The sequence below is a fragment of the Melanotaenia boesemani genome, chromosome 2 (assembly GCF_017639745.1).
Source record: "Melanotaenia boesemani isolate fMelBoe1 chromosome 2, fMelBoe1.pri, whole genome shotgun sequence".
Classification (NCBI taxonomy): Eukaryota; Metazoa; Chordata; class Actinopteri; order Atheriniformes; family Melanotaeniidae; genus Melanotaenia; species Melanotaenia boesemani.
In genome coordinates, this window is record NC_055683.1 from 16098187 (window position 1) to 16119524 (window position 21338).

General features: G+C 38.4%; 1 protein-coding gene across 2 annotated transcripts; it reads right to left on the reverse strand.

The window, feature by feature from the left end:
* Window positions 1–182: 182 nt before the first annotated feature.
* On the reverse strand, window positions 183–21126 carry LOC121631698 (histone acetyltransferase KAT7-like). 2 transcript variants are annotated; one of them, XM_041972727.1, is made up of 15 exons: window positions 20929–21126; window positions 19531–19675; window positions 16916–17134; window positions 14954–15235; window positions 14782–14864; window positions 14256–14342; window positions 11928–12026; window positions 11754–11843; window positions 10964–11155; window positions 9278–9367; window positions 8069–8209; window positions 7086–7179; window positions 6704–6850; window positions 4016–4122; window positions 183–3936 (listed from the first exon to the last, which is right to left on the reverse strand). In XM_041972727.1, the coding sequence occupies exons 1-15, from the start codon at window positions 20941–20943 to the stop codon at window positions 3838–3840; spliced, it is 1890 nt and encodes a 629-aa protein (XP_041828661.1). In that variant the 5' UTR covers window positions 20944–21126; the 3' UTR covers window positions 183–3837. The 2 variants fall into 2 exon arrangements, with proteins under 2 accessions (XP_041828661.1, XP_041828652.1); XM_041972718.1 differs by having other exon boundaries at window positions 11733–11843.
* Between the last annotated feature and the right edge of the window lie 212 nt (window positions 21127–21338).

Below are 21338 nucleotides of genomic sequence, written 5' to 3' on the forward strand. Positions count from 1 at the left end.
CTCATTGTCAGAAAAAAGTGTTCTTAAATTTCTATTTCTGTAAATGCAAGAGTAAAAATTTTCTATAAAATATTAAATTTGAATTCTGTGTACAAAACTGAATTATTATGTACTGCAACCTCCGTCATCTGTTACACAAAGTGACCAAACCTGTGTACACACAAGCAACGCATCACACACAGTTCAGTGTTTTATTACCTTTTGTGTTTATTGAAGAGGAGGGCAGAAGGAGAGAAGCAAGTACAAAAGCACAACTGAGCTACATCTTGACACCACACGACGTGTGTGTGTGTGTGTGTGTTGCTGCTTTGTGTGAGTAATAAGGTAGCAGTACTACAAAAGCTTGCTGGTGACTTATGGATGGTGATGGGATGCTTTCATAGTAACTGTAATCCTATTCAGGAGGGTTAGTAACTAGCAAAGGGATCCGAAGCTGCACATCTATAGCTGCCATTGGCACATAAAAAAAAAAAAAAAAAAAAAAAGGCAACAGGATGAAGAGGACACAAAAAAAAGAAGAAAAATAATAATAATAAAGTCAAAATTACCCAAATAAATCAAATCAAACAAAAATAATCACCAAAGAAATATCAGGTTTGGATACTTCAACATGATTTGTTATGACACTGAACACATTGAATAAAGTCATTTCTGTTTTTATTCAACTTTTTTCTGACCAACCTGGACATGAAAATCGAGCCCTTTTGTTTTATCTTATTGCCATGAAGGCTTTTAAGTTTGAAAACCACTCTGGAGAGTGCCTTTGAAGGCACTCTCCAGAGTTTGTTTTTCCCCTTTAAGCAAGAAGTCCTACATCAAGTAAAAATAAAATTTAGATTCAGGCCAAAAGTATATTGAGGTGAAAAAAAAAATGCCTTTAATGGAATTTTTACTGAATCTAAAACTCAAAGTCCCTATATTTGACTGTTAAATATGAGCGGCCTCCCAAAAATTAAAAAAAGAAGCCATGTAGCAGAGTGTGAGGTTTAAATGAAACACCATCAATGAGAGCATGTTTAAGTGTGATTTTTATCCACAAATTAAGTACACTTCCCTTCTAATGCATGTAAAAGTTGGCAAAAATAAGGCGTGGACACACAAACATAAAAAGCCATCATTTTACTAACTAAAGCTGTAAGAACAGAATAAATGTTGTTCTCTGAAAACATGACCTTAGAATAGATTTATACTCTTCAAAGTATTGTAGACGCTTTTTCCTCATAATGCAAAGAATCCATAGAATTACTCCAAATATAAGTCTGTAAAATGCTGATGAAAGGAAAATGGCATAAAAAGGAAACAAAAATATATAGAAAATCAAGGATAAAAACTAATAGAAGAAAACCATCAAACATATGTACTTTAAAGGCTGCGCATCTTCCACCACAGAAAAACAAACAAACAAAACATGTAATGTTAACTGGCGGGTCAGGCAAAAGCACGAAAGAACAAACTTTTTCACATTTACACACATTACAAGAAAAAAGGGTAAAAATAAAAGATGAGTCATCAGGCAAAGTGAACTGCTGCCAAACTGCTTCAGTGTTTCAAAGATTAGATGTTTTTATCTGAAATTACTTAGCTAATTATTACGTTTTTGTGTTTATCACAAGACATGGTCTTTATTTATATTTATCTTGTTTTTTTGTAATTCGGAATGCTTAATTAATTATTCGCCAAAAGATTTAAACTATTTTTTTTACTACATCAATAAATATAAAGATTGCCAATAACACAGAACAACTTGAAATAGTAACATTAAGCTACCAGCCTTTTTCAGCTTACACAATCCATCCATCCTTGTCATTTCTGAGTGCCTACAGCAGTGATTACAGCAGTAATAAGGCCTGACAATGTGCAAAAGTTATATGCTTTGACTCAATTGTGCCACTTGTGATCACAGGCTTAAAATTATTGAAATGTAAATGACTTCTGTCAGTGTTAGCTAGGGAGTTATGGGGGTGGGCATTAGCTGAAATTCTCCCTCCTGTACCTTTCAAGAGCTTCAAAATACATTCAATATATGAACATGGGACCCAGTCTTACAAAATAGACATTCCTCCACCCTCAACGCAGTTACAATATATTTATTTAGAATATAAAAGGCATGTTTTAACAAAAGAAAATCTGGTAAAAAAAAAAAAACAACCACAACAACAACAACGTGCTTTTCTAAATTTAAAAATCATGAAAAACGGAGTAAAAAACAAAACGAACTTGAGCCTAAAATGAGGTGTTGTAGCTTTTAGACAGTGGTAACACCTTAGAGATCAAAAAAGTATAAATATAATTGAGAAATTAAAACCCAATAACAGTCACACAAGCATGTTTTCAGGCTATAAGACACTAAAAAAACTGTACATACAAGGAAATGACACAGCTGAGACCAACGGAGAAAAATGGGAACACTTGGAAACAAACATAAAGAGCAGGTCCCTGCCTGATAACCCAACACAGTTCAAACATGGCCAGTGGCAGCTATAGCTTCCCAGCTAACTGACTGACTGACTGACTGACTGCTGACAGCAGTTAAAAACCAGACACTAAGTGCTCGTTTGCATGAGAGAAGCCAAGTGAAGTGAGTGATGTTGCTCTGGGTTCAAACAGTCACTGCTTGGTGTTGCTTCTTCCATCTTACATCAGAATTTAGCCAGAAAACAAGTTAAAAGATTAAATCATCGAAACTCATCACCTGGTTTCCTGACAAAATGATTGCATTCATTTAAAGCCAAAACTCAGCAATACACGCACTGGGTGTATACACGATGGCTGCATTGATCGAAGTACACCAATGATGATCAATGATCCAATTCTACTTTTGGAGCTTGTGTGACAGCTCTGTATTTCGTGTGTGACGTTAGTAGTGAGTTAATTTTATTTTAACCGATTTCAGTATAAGAGAAATGGTGGACGTCCAGGCAGTCCTGTTTAATGGCAACCGGCTGGTCTGTGTTTATCAACATGTTGCCGGCCTGCGAAGTGTCAGCCATCTTAAAAGAAGAATGAAAAGCGGCACCAGTTCGATGCTGGCTGTTGCAGATTGGATTAGCAGGTGCCTGGTGCCCTCGCTAATTAAGTGCCAGGGAGGAGGTGAGCTAATGACGCTTAAAAAAAAAAAAAAATTAGTTACTTTTCAGGAAACGAATGTACAGATACTGGCAGCCTTTCCTGTTCCCACCAGCTCGCGTCTAGCTTTTTGCATTTATCTGTTCTGTTGGTCTGAATCTTAATGCAGTCCTGAAATTAAAACAGTAAAAAGTTTTGAGACTTTACTCTTAATTCATGTCTGAATTGACTGAATAAACAATAGAAACTGAACTGAACCTGAATTTTCTGAATTTTACAGAACATCTTGTCATCGAAGCTTAAATGAGGGGGACTGAGCACTACCATCGCAACTGTCGCCAAATTTAATGAATCAAATATTTCTAACAAGGCTTCTTTCTCTAAATGCATCTATGTTATAACTATTTGACACATTTTTTTTTTTTAAATTTGGATCAATCAGTCACATAAGTGAACCGTTCATTTTAACGTCTCAGTCCACTATGTTTTCATGACGAGTTCATTTTCCTTCCTTTTACTGTTATTTTGCAAAATATCCTAAAAAAGTGTTTATTATTATTATTATTGTTATTATTATTATTATTATTATTATTAGGATAAATCTCCTTTTGCTGGATTTAACTCAGTCACTGTTTGAACCCAAACAAATGGTTGACGGTAATTCTTGCAGGTGTGAAGGTTTAGGCTCAGGGTTAATGAGCATGCCAGTGTACGGAGGAGAACCTGTGTGTGGATGCATGTGAGTGTTTTGGGGGTTTCAAGGAAGCTCATTTATGTCCCTTTAGGTGGGGTCCATTTTAAGGCTGTGGGGTCGATGGCCTTGCTGTTACCACGCTTGGTTTCCTTGGCCTTCCAGTCATCAATAAGGTCCTTCAGGAGGAGAAGGAGCCAGCTTTAAGTAAGGAGAAGTAAAGCGAAGCATGAAGAAACATCTGGATTTGTTTCTTACCTGTCTCTTTAAAACCAGGTGCTTTCCCTTCCAGTATTTGAGCATCTGGAGGGACTGCAGTGTGCTGACAATATCCACCGGGTTCACAGCCGTCTCCTGGCTGATCTCTGGAAAAATGAGAGAAGTTGGAGGTAAATGTCATTGAATTATTTTTTTAAGTAATTCTGTTGAAGCATGGTTGAAAAGCAATGTCTGACTTTCATTGGTTAAATTTCATAGAATTTTTATTTATTATTACTTTTGTCAGATTCAAGTTATTTCTGTGACCATTGTGAGTTTTTCTTTCATTAACCGAAGGGTACCAACTGTTTTGTCCAGGTGTGTAGCTCAGTTACCAGATGAAGCATGTCCGACGTTAAACGTCAGACCTTAGCTTTGTTCCAGTTCAGGGTCTATGCCAGGGGTTTCCGGTCCTCGTGAGCTACTGTCCTGCAGGTTTTAGATGTCTCCTACTACAACACACCTCGGCACAAGCCTGTTAATGACCCAGTGATTTGAGTCAGGTGTGTTGCATCAGGGTATAAGCCAAAACCTGCAGGACAGTAGCTCACGAGGACCGGAGTTGGAGAATCCTGGTCTATGCACTACGGATCTATTATTGTTATTGATTGTGTTATTATTAACAACATTAAATTAATCATTAAATATAATAATAAAGTTATATATGTGTACAATTATTTATATTATAGAAAGTTGTTGTTATACTAGTTTATAATAATTATAATTTTATATTGAATTAATTTTAGGCTAATTACACCATAATATTGTTATTATTATATTAATTTATAATTAAATTAACATGATTATTGCTAAATAATAAATAAATTTTTGCATATCACAGGACACTTTAGTGAATGTTAACACCAACAGAGTTGGTTCTATCCTACCTTTTTACCTGAATAATGTAAAAAACAAAAAAAGAAGCATTTTCTGTGTCAAAATCTCTCATTTTAATCCTGCTTTGAACGTCACATCGTTTACAGTCATTTTTAATTTCCTTTAAGAATTATATGTTGTTTTCCAGCCAGTAGACAATTCATTAACCGCTTAAAGATCCTGAAATTCCAAATATTACATCATTTTAAAGCCAATGTTTAACAAACATGTTTTTTTATGTACTTGGTTTTGCCACATTTCCACTAAGGTGAAGTAAACAATATAAACTTAAAAACATACTCTTCGGAGCTCTTTCTCTGTCATCTTGTGCAAAATGAATTCTGGGAGAAAACAGACCGCAAAGCATCCACCAGCAGCAGCCTTTCGCTTCAGGCCAAGTGGAGCGCAGGTTTGTAGGGTGGATTCAGTTTTAACATTTAACTGATGCAATGGTTGCTTCCCACTTCTTTAACAACGATGTGGAAAGACACATCCTGTGGTCATGGAAAAGGTGTTAGTCTGCAAGAAGGGTCAAATAATTGGCATCAACCAAAGAAAACATCCAAGGAGATGCAGAAACTACTAAAATTGGGTTAAGAACTGTCCAACACATTTAAAATGTGAAGGTTAGGGGGAACCATCGTCTTCTATGAAGAAATGTGGATGGAAAAACATCTGGAATGATGGTGATCTCTGAACACTTTAAGGTTTGGTGAAATCAAATCAAAGAAAAACAATAGCAGAACTCATGGCTATGTTTAATAGTAAAAGTAAGAACATCTCCACATGAACAATGTGAAGGAACTCAAGGGATGGGGACTGAACAGCTGAGTAGCCATAAGAAAACCATTAATCAGAGAGATGAACCGGAGAAAAAGGCTTCAGTTTGCTAGGGAGCATAAAGACTGGACTCTGGAGCAATGGAAGAAGGTCATGTGGTCCGATGAGTCCAGATTTACCCTGTTCCAGAGTGATGAGAGCATCGAGGTAAGAAGAAAGAGGCAGACAAAGTGATGCCATTGTGCCTAGTGTCTACTGTACAAAGCCTGTGTGGAAGTCTATGATCTGGGGTTGCTGCAGGTGGTCAAGTCTAGGTTCGTGTCCAAAGAATGAGGTCAGCTGACCACCTGGATATACTGAATAAGCAGCTTACTCAATCTTTCCTGACAGCAGAGCCAAATTCCAAGACGACAATGCCAGGGTTCATTTGGCTGAGATTGTGAAAGAGTGGTTCAGGGAACAGGAGACATCCTTTTCACACATGGATCGGCCACCAGAGTCCAGACCTGAACCTCACTGAGAATGTTTGGGGTGGGATGGAGAAGGCTTTGTGCAGTGGTTGGATTCTCCATCATCAATACAAGATCTTGGTGAAAAATTAATGCAAATAAATCTTGTGACACTGCAGAAGCTTCTAGAAACAGTGCCACAGCAACCAAAGCTAAAGGCGGAACAACCAAATAGAGTTTGTGACCTTTTTTGTTTGGAGACGACTTTTTGTTGGCCAGGCAGTGTGCATGTTCATATGATCAGTTTCACCACGCTGACAAAAAACAAAGAAAAGGTGGATGTCAAATTTTAAAGGTCATCAAAGGCCACACAGATTTCTGAAATTAAAAGGGATTTTAAATGTTTATCTACTGAGACAAACCAAAACTTTGGTCAAACACAAATGAAAAATGAATCAAATGAGGCCTGAATCCAGGATGTGCAGTTCCATCCAGTTGTTTATCTTTAATTTTTTCCCATTTATTGGTTTCTTCCTCCCACTCTGGATTTCAAGCATTTTGACATATGTGGTTAAATTCTGACCTTTGATGGAGATCTCTTTGCCCTGAAAGTTGTTCATGTAACGCAGCAGAACATCTTTCCAGTAACTTCTGTAGCTGATTAGTCCCAAGTCAGACAGGGGGCGTTCGGGTGAGCCCACCTTCTCCTCCACCTTGGACAATAGGTAGCCTGGTGGAACAGATCAAACAGAGCTGTTTAGCTTTACAGTACTAAGGGCCTCTAATTCTGCTGTTACTGATCTGTAACTGACCTGTATTTCTACTGTTTTTATACCTGGGGCGGCACTTTGGTCGACACTAGTTGCTATTTAAATGTGCCTATAAATAAAGTTGACTTGATTTGACTGTAGCTGCTGTGTGTGAAGGTAAAATGTAGCATTAGCTTAACAGATGTGGTTACTTACTAAAGTCTATGAGCATCTTGCCGTAGCCCTGCCTCATGTACTGTGGCATGGTGAGGATGCAGGACACGTTGTAGTTAAGGAAGGAGTTTTTCTCCTGTGGAGGAAGAGGAAATCCATTCCCACAACATTAAGCAATGGTATTTTGGCCGGGTTTTTAGAAAGACAAGCAGCACAATACCAACTGACATTACAAACTGTGTGAGGGTAGTGTGAGAATCTGTCAGTGAAAGCTTGATTAATGCTGTGGTTCCCACTTTTTCTAATGAATTAAACAGGTGGACAAACAATAAGAGATGTATGAGAAAAATCATGACATCAGAAAAATATGTTTTTATTTATATCTAAACACTATGCAGAATTATCTTTTATGTTTTGTTAAATCGGCAGGAATATGAACATGGGAGAGAGGCCATATTTGTGTGGGCATCTTCCATAGTTAACATGCTAGCTGCTATAAAAACCACATGGAAGAAGAGTGGTGTTTAGAGAGCAGAGAGGAGGAAATCATTGGTAGTAACCAAGGCTCTATATTAAAAACAATATAAAGAAACATGTATGACTAAATGCATTCGGTTGCCTTAATAAGCTGGTTAATTTTTCAAAGAAAACACACAAATGCTGTTTGAGGAGAAGTTTTAGGGAACACATTTGAGAAAAGAAGGCTACGGCTTGTAAAGAAGAGGTGAAGGACGGACACAATAATAAACACTGATGTGATTTTTCCAGATGAAAAATGCTGTAGAACAACAAAGATCTGCTGACTGAAGTCAAAGTTGCTTATTTTATCCACAGCAGGGACCCAGTTCTCCAGTTACAGACGCCTTTTGTTGCAGGAAAGTGAGCAAACAATATCCAGATAGCAGCCATCTCCGACTTACCCACTAAATGTCAGTGTTAGTTACTATTATCATAAACATAATCAAAGCATGTGACAGGACATGTGACATGACAAAGCCATTGAAAATATGCAGCCGCTGTGTTACCTTAGAGAAGTATCCCACTAAGTGGCAGCCTGTGTTGTCGGCTTCGGTCATGACGTAGAAGAGAAACGGCTCAACGTCGTAATACAGAGTCTTGTGGTCCAGAAAGAGTTTTGCCAGCAGACACAAGTTCTGACAGTAAATCTGACAGATGAAAAACATAAAGACTGATTTTAATTGGAAGCACTTCTGAGTTCTTTGTCATCATCGGGGAGTATTTCCTCAGCCTGGTTCTTGGTTTTCTGGTTAGACTTTTATGGATTCAGGTTGTTTCTGTTTCATGAACCAGATTATGTTTTGTTCCTCTGGGCGGGTTTATTTGGTAGTTTGCCCCCCCGTGAATTAAGTTCTTGTCACAGCAGATCTTCGGCTCTGACTGACGCATCTGATTTTTATTTGTAATTTTCCTGTTTAAAGACTGGATCCTCATCTATCCTGAACCAGTTTGTCTTTATGTCCTTCTAGCTTTGTCTGTAGTTTGTTATGAGTTTAGTTATTTGGTTTTGGTAACTTTTTTAATCTCCTACAACCTGGCGTCAACATATGTGGACATCATATTTCTGGTTGCCTGCACCATTATACCAAATTCTCTGTAACTGGAACAAATATGGACACTTCCACTGCCATCAGAAGACATTTTTTATTTCAAATTTATCTTAGCAGCAAAATTATATTTATGTCTACATAATATAATAAATAAATCCAATACCTATGTCTGCCTAATTCCTGCCTCGTAGTCCTGCATTTGGGTCCTTCCTTCTTGTCTTCCTTTAACCATGAATGTCAATGTTTAAAAAGGTTTAAAATATCTTTATATTGAGGGGTACATAAGGCTGACAGATCATAGAAATAGGTCACAACTAATGTCTGACTACCTGTCAATCAAATTGCTTGATATAAGAGGCAGTGTTGCTTTTCTTTATGCTCATCCGGTTCATTATTTTATCTGTTAAGAGTTGCTGTGGAAACCAATTAACCTCTTTTGTGTTGACTCACCAATTTGTTCATCTTTTAACGTTTTGTAAGTTGGTTTTTATCTGAGGCAGCAAACTAAACTAAACTCAGCCCAAAAAGTAAGATTTATTGCCAAGAAGCATTGTTACAACATGGAAATAATCCACCAAACACTGATTTGCTTACTTTAAATGTAGAATTTCATCAGCTTATTTTGCTAATGTGCAGCGTCCATCCATTTGAAATGTGTCATCTCACCTTATTTTTCTTTCCATCCACCTCAAAGACAGAAATGTTCCCCTTCCTGTAGATCTCATCGCCCGGCGGATGTTTCCACACACACTTGGCCTTCAGGTGAGACAACAAAGAAAAAGAAGTTGGCAAAATGCGTAAAATTCCTTTATACACCTGCTAGTAAAAAAGCTAAAATTAAATCTTTATTAAATACATCATTTCCCCTGTAAGTGTGTTTTTTAATGTAGTTCCCAGATGTTTAGCCGCATGCTCTTATGTTTCTCTTTTCTTACTACGACAGTTTGAAAAGTTTGGACAACGTCAATACAGAGGAGCCTTGGGATGTTAAGTTCAATGAAAACTGTTATCAAATAGGGACATTTTATCTTCAATAAAAACACATCTTTAAAAACAAAGAAGACCGGATACATTCAGCAAATGCACTAAAAACATATTTCTTAAAGAATTATGTTGGAATCTATTTACTAAAAATTCTTCATCTGCACAAACATTAGGATGGTCTACGATTCATGTGGATGGGATGTGAGGGGAAAAACACCAGCATCCCTCTGTAGCTCTGCACATTCAAACACTTCAGCAACGAAGACGCAGCAGTGTGTAGCTGATTGCTGGTCAGCCTTAAAAACAGCATGGAGATGCCGTTCAGACCTGCACTCATGCACCCGAGCAGAAAAGAAGGAAACAGTTCAACAGTTCGTCTCCACGATTCAATAAAACACATCGGAAGCAAAAACTGTCTCAACATGGAAATCGTTTCAGTGCAAACTTCTGATTTTATTCTCACATTTAAACGTTAGAAAGAACAGAAACGATTTTCTGTCTGGTTTTACAGAACGTGGTGCAGCGCAAACGCTTAAAAGGTTTTTAACAAATGAACTGAATTAATTGTTAATAGATTAAAAAATTATATTTCAGGTTCAAACTGTTTGCAATGAAGTGAAAAAAGAAATACTTTAATAATTATAATAATAATAATAAATGAAAAATTAAATAAAAAATATCAGTCAAAATAAAAATTTGGATTTTATTTAATTTGATTTTATTCCTTATATTATATTTTTTGTTTTATTGTATTATTTTATCTTTTATTATCTTATTTATGTTTTAATATCAATCAGTGCTTATTAGTAAAAAAAAACAATATTTAATACTGAGAATAATTGCTGATATATATGATAATATATAATGATAATAAATCAAAATAAATATATAAATACGTAACAGAAAAAATAGAATAATAAATATAAGTCAAAGCTGGTCCATAAACACTGGTATGTGCATTTTCTTAATCATTTCATTTATCTGTAATAAATTCTAAATAAGGGCTCACCAACTCTGGACCTTCTGGGCCAGAGTCCCGCTGGTTTTAGATGTTTCCCTGCTGCAACACACCTGGCTCAAACGGAGTGGTTCTCCAACAGCTTGTTATTAAGCTCTGTACAAGTCTGCTAATGACCCATTGATCTGAGTCAGGTCCAGAGCTGGTGATCCCGGCTCTAAACTCTAAAAGCCAGTAAAGGTTCTGTAGCTCTGCTGTAGCTACACATTCTACTGAGGGCTGCAATGCTACAAATAAGAATCAGGAATGTCCATCACTGCAGAACCCACTCAAAAATAAAGACTTGATGAACTGCATTATAAAGTAAACACTAAATATTAAACTCTTTGATTCGCCTACAAACCCCTCACCATGTGCCGGCGCAGGATGGTCTGACTCTTCATGTATTTAAGACAGAATTCGCACATGTAGAGCCTCCCCAGGCGGGCGTACTCCTCCGGGTACGGCGAGTGGTACCAGGTGTCCAGTTCGAAACGGCCAAACACAATGGTCTTTATCATGTTGCTGCCCTCTGACACCTGACCGGACAGACGGAGCTTCTCCTGCACCGCCGGGACAGGAAGACGAGGAGCAAAGAGGACGAGAAGAGAGGGGCAGGATGAGGGTGACGGGGAACACAGGTGGGGGAAAAAAAATTCAGTTATTCAGGGAAGAGGTTCAGCTGAGCCAAAGACCACAAACAAGGAGAACCTCAGTGGAGAGAACTGGTCAGAAAATAAAAAATATGTAGGAAGAACTAAAAGGAAAAGACTCAGTATGGCGGGATGAGAATCATTTTCTAGGAGTTCTGGATCTTTCACTTAAGATGACAAACAATGAAAAAATACTTCTGATTCATTTAAATCTTGTAGATAAAACAAAGTTTAATCAATTTGTAGTTAAAAGAGCAAAATATGCAGAACAGTCTAAGTGATTGAGGAGAAATGCCGTCTCATCTGAAGAGTGAAAAAGAAACAGAATGACAGGAAGTGATTTTCCGAACTACCAAAAATATCTCTGACTCCTCCTGCGGCTGCAGAGGAGGGTTTGCAGACTGCAACAGAGAAGAACAGGAATAAGGTAGAAAAGAAGGGAAAAAAAGAGTAAAAGAGGGAGGTGGTGATGAGTTTTCTCTCTTACAAGGTCGTCCGAGGCACGTGCCTGCGCTTTCCTGAACAGCTCGAGGTCGTAGTCGCTGGTGATGTTCTCCAGCAGCGGCTCTCGGCTCGTGCCGTGGCTCTGACGGTGCTCCTGACGGCAGAGAGGAGGCAGACCACGGTAAACAGCAGCACGGTGGACAGCACATATCCCTGCATACTCAGTTCTTCGCCTCACCATGTACTTCTCCTTCTGCTCCTTATTGAGGCCGGAGTTCCTCTTCCTCCGCAGCTCTGTCACTTTTTCTTTGTAGCGCAGCTGACGGTCTGTCGGGGCCTGAAAGACCAAACAATTTAACACCGATGTTTCTAACCTCTTCTTAAACTATGTTCATTCACGGCATACTGATACTTATCTCTGTACAATGACATTTTAAAACTGATTAAATACGTGAAGGTCTTCTACTGGTGTTCAGCATGGATCTATGATGAGACTACTGTTGTTTTCTGAATATAAAGGCTTTGGATAATATAAAGGATGTGGACTGAGGATGTCGGGATGCTCAGTACTGAGATGTTAGCAGTCGATCCTTTATGTCCGGTGAGTCGTGGGGTCTTGTAGGTTGTGTGGGATCTGACTGGTTTGCAAAAATGTTAAAGAAGTGTCAAAGTGACAATGCTGTAGCTGTGTTTACATGGAGCCCTTCTGAGCCAATTAAATGTCCAATCAGAAAAAAAAAAAAAGTCATGTAAACACCTCAGCTGATCCAATCGGGAAGAATTTTCACTCCGATCGAGAGGGGGGGGGGGGCATATATCCTCTCATTATGAAGGTTTCTATGGTGCATGTGGTATCTGTGTGTGTTTAAACCATATTGGGATTAGATGCAGTCATGAGTTTCAGGGAAAACTTGAAAAGTGACAGCAGGAAAACAGACCTGGACTGTTGTGGATAAACACCGTTAGAAACTAAAAGAGTTGAGGTTTAGAGCATCTCAGCGGTTGAAAGGCTGGAAATTATAACAAAAAAATTTAAAAACCTCTTTTCTTCCTCAGAGTTGGTCCACGTTGCGCATGTCAAAAGCATTACGAGTATAAATAATCTTTCCATTACATAAACACAACTGATCAGACTTTAGCTGGAATCTCAGATCAGACTGATTTCAATCAGATCGATGACATATTTGTCCAAGTAAACGTAGCTAAAGACGATCAATGATGCTCTTTTTACTGGGGCATGAAGGACACATAAATACATGCATTTTATTTCCATTTCTGATATATTTTACCATCATGTCAAAGTAAGAGAAATGATGTTTAACTGCGTCCATTTATCTGAACATAAGAGGTTTTTTTTTTATTAAAAACCTCTTAGAAAAAATTAAAAACAAACAAAACAATGATTACACACGCAAGTTTAGTTTCTATAGTTTGATATTCGGTGTACTCACTTCTATGAGATACTGTACTTAATTTTTCACCTCTTGCTTTTGCATTTTGGCAGAATAATGATGAGTAAAATGTCAGGAATTCTTAGTCAGGATTGCGTTTTCATCATTTTAAAACCTAGTAGAGATCAGATGATTTTATTTTAAGTTTAATAACTGACAAAAAAAACTAAATTCATTTTCCTCAACTCTAAAAGTTTACATCAGTTTGGTTTAAATCATATCTGTATTTATTTCTCATACGGGCAAAAACTTTAAAGCAGGGGTGTCAAACATATGGCTCGGGGGTCACAAATAGGCCGCCAGAGGGTCCAATCTGGCCTGCGGGATGAATTGAGTAAACGTAAAAATGCCACAGAAGATATTCACTGGAATTTTTAAAAAAAATAAATAACTAATTCCTAATTTATTTATGTGAGATTGCATTTTTTATGTTTAATATAACTTGTTATAACTTTTATGTCCTTCTTACTAAATAGATCTGACCTCAGTTTGTTCTGTGAGTCGTTTCAGGTGGTCAGAATTACCACACAGATGACGAAATGTACACGTATGTACACATAAAATAACTTACAGATGTCGAAAAGGATAGTTCATTAAATGTAAACATCTTAATAATTTATATGTACCTCTTAGGATAAAAAAAGGAGAAACATTTAGAGTTTTCATTATTTATAGATGATGTTATTTTACTGGTCCGGCCCACTTACGTTACGTTACGTTTCAAACCTCATCTGTTAAAGAATCCATTTGTCTTTCCAATAAAGCCTTAAACAGTATCTATCTTTTGAAATGTGCTCAGGTAGGACAGATGTAAAGAAGTTATTTAATGAGTGTGTGTCTGTCATATTTGTCTTGTGGGTTACTTCAGAAAAGTAGGAGCTTTACTTCTTTTTACTCTGACCCTGATACACTGACTGGCTGCAGTGTGATCTGAGGTCGAGCTGTGGGGGAAATCCCGTCCAAACACAAAGACACACTTGTATGTCCGTCCACAACTACATTCACACACTCAGTGTACACAGAAATCAGTGTATGTGCACATGTATGTGTCTGTTTTCTGTGTTAATATTGTAACGTCACACACCAGCGTCTGAGAGCGTGTTTGACCACATTACCTGGTTTCTTGTGGAGTGTCTGTTCTCGTCCTGCCGGTGTGACAGCGTCCTTTCCTCGGCCTGCTTGTCGCGTGTGGATGCCTTGCCCTGACGAGACATCAACACTGTCTGCAACCAACGACTCACAAGCGGCCCCCGCAGCCAAAACATCACAGCAACCTCCTCCATGTTTCAGCAGCTTGACAGTTTCAATTTAGTTCTGCTGTTTTCCTGCAGTTTCCTCCGCTGGACGTGTTGTCACAGCGTGATGGCAGACTGGGAAACTGCTTTGATGAGCAGCTAATTTTACACAAAGTGAAAAAGTAGATGGAGGAACAACTAAATTCCAGTTATTTCCACCACAAGGTGTTTGATGACTGTAAGAAAAATAAGCCTGAATTGAGGATGAAAGAGAGCACGTGCAGCTTTAACAGCTTTCTGTAGTTTTTTCTTTTTGGGGAAAATAGCTCGCAGTCTCGTTGTTTCACACTTGTGTAATAGCCTAGAATCCCTGTTGATATAACGCTGTGTGTGTGTGTGTGTGTACCTTGCATTCATCAGCTGAAAGGTTGTGGTAGAGAGGGCACCCTGATATGGAGAAATGTCTCTCATGCCTCCCTGTTAGATGACCTGAGGGAAAATCAGAGAAGAAGAAGTTGGTCTAATCGAGCTGACAGGGCTTCTGAAGCAGAGGAAAATGTGGCAGCAGCGTGTCTCACCCAGCGAGTTGCATCCAGGTGTGGGACACTTCATGTTGAAGTTGTAGCTTTCGTGGAAACGCCGTCGCTTGGGCCGGTGGGAGAGGTCGTGGGCCGCGGCCTCTTTGAGCGACAGTTCTTTGGCCAACCTCTCGTCCTCCTCTTGAGAAACTATAATATCGTTGCTTGAAGACACGTGGTCGTTGCTCGGGCTGGAAACGTCGATGTCTGACTCGGAAGACGGAGCATTGCCTGTCGGGGTGCGAGGTGGGGTCTCGTCTCGGTCTGCCCCCTGCTTCACGTCTAATGAGACAGTTTAGATGAACATCGAGAATCACTTTCTGTCCTCAAATCTTACTAATTGTTTATTAAATTTATAAATGACTGGAAAGTTGTTGTTGATTAAATGAGGGTGAGACTAGCGCAGCATTAGCTTCCTCCTACCCCGTTTGAGACGCCAGTATTCATTTTTCACAAATACACTATTAGCAGAGCAGTGTCACATTTCCTGAGTACAATTTCACACTCTTATTATGGTCTGTAAATGTTCTTATGGATCCATTTATACAAGATAATTTCCATTCGTAACATCTAAAAAAAATAAATCTGAATTCTGAAGGCATGGTGGCTTTTATTTTGCCGTGACGGTGCGCCACGATCATTTATGTAGAGGAAATCCTAAACACATTCAGCTTCACAATAGCATAAAGACCATACCCGGGAGGCTGAATAGGCTATAAAAAGCCAGCCACTCCAACAAGCAAGTACCCTGTAAGCGAGTTCACCAAGCTCCCGATCTTATTCCACATCACTAAATCCATTAAATTCTTCATCCTTGGTGTCGCTTTTGAACAACTCCACCAACTGCAGCTTGATTTTCAGCTTCGTATTTTACTACCTGCACTTTGTAATCTGCAGAACAGGATTTTCTTTGTATTCAGTCCTGCTAAGTTTCAGTGTTAGAGGAGCAGAAAATACAGTAGTCATTACAAGCCTAGAGCTCCCTCTAGTGGCTGTAGACGGTAATGTTTACTCCTTGGTTCATGTCAGGTGGTATGAATTAACACGTAAAACATGTTAAATTATATATGTAAGTCACACCTGACTATAAGTCGCAGGACCAGCCAAACTATGACAAAAAGTGTGACTTATAGTCTGGAAAATGTGGTATTTTGACAATAACTGTACCAAGAAAATCTATAAAGGGGACATCCCTTCAGCATCAAAATAAAAAGCTCTGAGCATGCCAGTGAACCAAATCTACTTTGGTGGGGACTTCAAAACCAAAACAATGGTAACTTGTTTTCTTTTACACACTGTTAACCATTTTCCCCACAATCCTTTATCTAAAACCTTTCTACCATACAGCCCACGTGTAATGGCGAGACTGAAAAACAAAAGCATGTCAAGGCAAAGCGAGCCACACATAAACAAACAAAAAGGTACATGGGATTCATTTTTGTTGTCTCTCAGACATGTGCATCTCAGAGTAGCTGAAATGTCATAGTTCCCCCAAAACTCAGTTTGCCACTTACACATGGATACAATGAAAACTAACCAATTCCATCCAATAAGAAGCAAATACAAGTTCAGATTTATCTGCTTGGATAGATATATCATCACTTCTTAAAGTGTCTGAAGTCATACAACAGTTTGTGGTTTCTGTAAAGACTTTCATTAAGTCCACTGACGTTATATCAGCTGACACATCTCAGGAACACAACGTGATCGCACAAAGAAAGCCTGAAACACACAAACCTTCCTCCTCATCTTCACTCTTCTCTCTGCTTTTTGCATCAAACAAAACATTTCCTGATGTTACTGTTTCACTTCTCACTTTTCTCCCAGCCTTTTCTCATGTCACTGCAGCCCTTCATTCATAAAAAAGTCTCAAATATCTTTTGCAGATAACTCATCTCAGCTGACAGGAAGAACATGAACACATGTTGTTATCGGACACACGGGGAGCTCCACCAGTCTTACCATTAGCTTCAGTGTCCGAGCCAGATGACCTGCTCTGACGCAGCGGGTATTTTTTGGCTGTGGTGTTTAGCGCCCCCTGCTGGCTGCGAGTGATCCTGCGCCCGGAGGTGAAGACGGATGCTGCCGCCACCGCCGCTGCTGCAGAGTCTGCCGCTGACTCCAGGCCTTCGTCAGGACCCGCGGCAGCAGGAGAGCTGCAGCGGACTGAGCTGCAGTTCTCTGGACAAGAAGAGAAAGAAGAGTTCATTTTGTGGGACAACTATCCACTGGTCTGTATAAAACTGTCACTTAAAATGAGGTTTTTTATTTCTGGTTTCTTTCATGACTGCCCCCCCCCTACAGGAACAGTCTGATAAGAAGAAAAAAAAAGTTATTGTTTTAAACCAAGAAGGACCACTTGTCCAGTTTACTGACAATACTTCTGATATTGCTCAACCTGTAATTCCAACTGCTCCTTTGACTCCAGACATTAAAGCAAAATGTAATAAACTGTTTCTCAACAGAGAAATAAAAGCAACGACTAACTTAATCCCTTTTCCTCTGAACTTTCCGGCAGCCTCTAAACTGTTTTCCTGCAGCTCCTTGTCTGGAATGATTATCAAGCGAATCTGATCCAACTTTACAATAAATTCACAACATAATCGACTAATAAAACAACAAGACTGATAGCAGCCTGATGCAAGTGCTGAAACTTCACCAAACAGCCAGACTGGTTAAAACCAGATCAGCAGTCTGTAGCAGACCGACTCCCAGCACAAACTGTAAGAACAAGACAAGAGTTACTTGTTGAGATCGGCCGAAGTGGTCGTGAAGAGACTGATCCTGTCACAGAAAAGATGATGGAAGCTCTGAAACCACTTCTTTCTGAATACTACACGATTCTCGGCATGTGTGCAGACGAGAGGAGCGCAGACAACGTCAACAAAAAGCAGCGTCGATCTTTCTTTTTCTGCTTTAAATCCCCTCTGGCAGAAGGAGGTCACACAGGGGGTGGTTTATGCGTTTATGGGTGTGTGTGTGTGTGTGTGTGTGTGTGTGTGTGGTGGGGGAGGTCAGGCTGTCTGAATCCATTCCTACTTTATGGTTGCCCAGATACAACAGCTGCTTCTGAGCGGCTGAAATGAAGAGGGTCGGGAGTCTCTCTGTGCTTTCTGAATGAAAACATCCTCCATGAGTTAAATGAACCATCTCAGCAACGTCCTAAAATATAATTCTTATTTCAAGTCTGATGACATGCATATAAATAAAGAGAATCAACTGATAGTCCCTACAGAAAGTGGGAAACAAAACTGATAAATATGCTGGCGCAACCAAGTTCATACTCATTACATTTAACCTTGATAAGGTTACACTGAAAAGAAAATGTTCTAAAACACTGATTTAATAGTAAAAAACATGCAATTACTCTGAGCAACGGTCTACTTTACAGCAAATGAAGAACAAAAATATAATTAAATAAGCACTGTTAGGCTGGGAAATGCACGTTGATGCTGTGAACACATTGAATGGATGATGTAACTGTCAAACAGCTCTTCAGTCATTTGTGAAATTACTTTTACTACCTTAGAAATTCTGCTTTACGATAACTAATATACACAACCCCAATTCTAAATAAGTTGGGATGCTTGGTAAAATATAGATTAAAAACAAAATCCAATGATTTAAAAATCCTATAAACCCAATAAAATGAACGTAAAAAACATATCACACGCTTAAACTGAGACATTTGATCAGCTCATTTAGAATTTGATAGCAGCAACACATCCTCGAAAAGTTGGAACGGGGGCAACAAAAAGAAAAAGTACTTTCATCAAAAACAACTGGATCCAAACCAAGTTAGTTAGCGCTTGAAAACAAACACTGAGAACAAAACGCTGCACAGAGCTGCATTAAAAGACAAAACACACACAAGACAAAAAAACATGAAACAGTACATTAAGCTCAAAGAGACAAAAATCTACGAGTAAAATAGACATACAGTAAAATAAACAAATGAATAAAATCAACATCTCACAATGTGTCAAAGGCCAAAGAGTAAAGATGGCAAATCAGGTAAACTGGCAACAGGTCTGTAACGTGACTGGATATAAAAGGAGCCTTTCAGAGAGGCAGAGTCGCAGATAGACAAAGGTTCATTAAACTGAGTCTAAAAATTGTGGGACAGTTTCAGAAAAATGTTCCTCAAATTAAAATTGTCAAGACTTTTAAGATCCAATCATCTACAGTGTATAATATCATTACAACATTCAGGGAATCAGGAGGAATCTCTGTGAGCATGGGACAAAACCAGAGGTCAAAACAAGATTTTCATGATCTTCACACTATCAGACAGCACTCCAATAAAAACAGACATGATTCTCTACTGGAAATATAACACACACACACACACACACACACACATATATATATATATATATATAGATAGATAGATAGATAGATAGATAGATAGATAGATAGATAGATGTGTGTGTTTATATATATATATATATATATATATATATATATATATATATATATATATAAAATTCATTTATATTTAAAATTGTATTTATTTATTAATTTAATACATTTTTTGCGCTAAACTGAATGCGGTTTTTTGTTATTTGTTTCCTTACCCTGTGAGCTCTGGCTGAGGCGCAGGGAAGCGCGAGTTAGGCGCGTGCTACTGCGCCTGTGCGCGCTCTCGGGAGCGTCGGCGTGTTCGAGGTCGGCGGAAAAGTCCGAGTCCTCCGTCCCGTCCGAGCTGCTGCCTGCGGTCCTCTGAAAAAAGCAACACTTGTTAGCAAAGCTAAATAAATAAACACATAAATGAAGCCTCATCCTCCACGTGAATAAAAAAATGTCAGTTTGTTAAGTTGTTCACTTCCTCCACTTTCTTTATATATTTTTTTCTTAGAAAATATGTAGCCCATCTGTCTAAAATACTAACTTGCACCCGGCTGTTTACGTCGCAGAATAAAGGTGGTGAAGCGCTACAAATTCCCACCGGGTGGGGGAAGGGGGAAAACTATCAACAGATGGGGACGCCTTTACCTTCTTCTAGATAACACTCGAAATTAAATAAGATTTTTTTTTAAATAAATAATAATAATAAAATAAAATAACGTTTATTGATATAACAAAATTTAAAATATGATACTTGCCATACTCTAACATTTCATAGTTAATGTGTGTATGTATGTATCGCATAATAGACAATGCGATAAATTATAAATGCAGTATAAATCAAAACTCAGAAGAATGCCCACAATAAAATCCAAAAGCCAGCAAAAAAACAAACAAAAATAAAAACAACAAAAAAACGTGTTTTGCGTGTAAATAACTTTTAAAAAGGCTAACTGCGTTTTTAATTATATCTTTCCCAAAACAATGGCAGGCGAAAATAAGCAGTGCATTAGCGGAAAAACAAGGCGCACAGAAAAACATAAATTACCAAACAGCCGGGACGTTTGACAACTTCATAACAAGAGACTGTGTGCTAATTTGCATACCACCAATTAAATTAAGAAATGGGAGGGCATTAAGATAAACCACCCAATGAACGCAACGCTCGACTCGAGTCTGTCCAATCACAGTGTTGTTTTGGTGCAAACGCTCCTCGCACCCAAAAGAACAGTGTGTCTCTTTATGATCAGTTAGCCGAGGCATACGTTAAGGACGTAGGGGTGCCGGGGGGACTTTTTGCTCTCTCTATCAACTGCTTGAAATCTGATTGAGAATAACAAAATCCAAAACTTTCTAAGCGAAAAGCGACACGAGGACAATAACATGTTTTTGCAATTCAGCAATAAACAGTAGCTAGCTTAGCTTAATAGAAACATCACAAACCAACAACTCAGTTACGTCCTTCCATCATTCCATAAAGCAGAAAATTATTGCCATGTTCTTGAAGAAACACACCCGAACTCCCATATGCGTTATTTTACCCCACAGAGTTAATTCTAACCTCTCGTTAGCTAACATTAGCAATGACGTGATGCTGTTATGTTTAGTCTCGTAACCGTTGTCATTACCTTTCTTCGAGGCATTTTCAAAGAAGTGATCCGTCTCCTTCGGCAGATTATTATCCCGTACTTCGGGAACAGTCTATTTAAGGTTACACATAAATTGTAACAACAACAAATAAACTGCAGTTGACATGAACCAACTTAGCTGAAAGAAGCGCATATATTTCTCCGCGCTTCCTTGTGAGTACAGCGCAAGCTCGGTTGTTTTATGCAGGTCCGTTGACAAAATACATCCGTGTAGATGTATAAAGCCCATATCTTAATAAACTTTTAAAAAACAAACGTATTCTCATATTATTGTCAGAGAGTGCATTCTATTTTATGACTATTTAAATATATAGGATTATTATTGTTTTTTTTTTATTTTTTAACCCACGATGATTCTTAAAAACTGTCAATACTTTATTATTGAAACC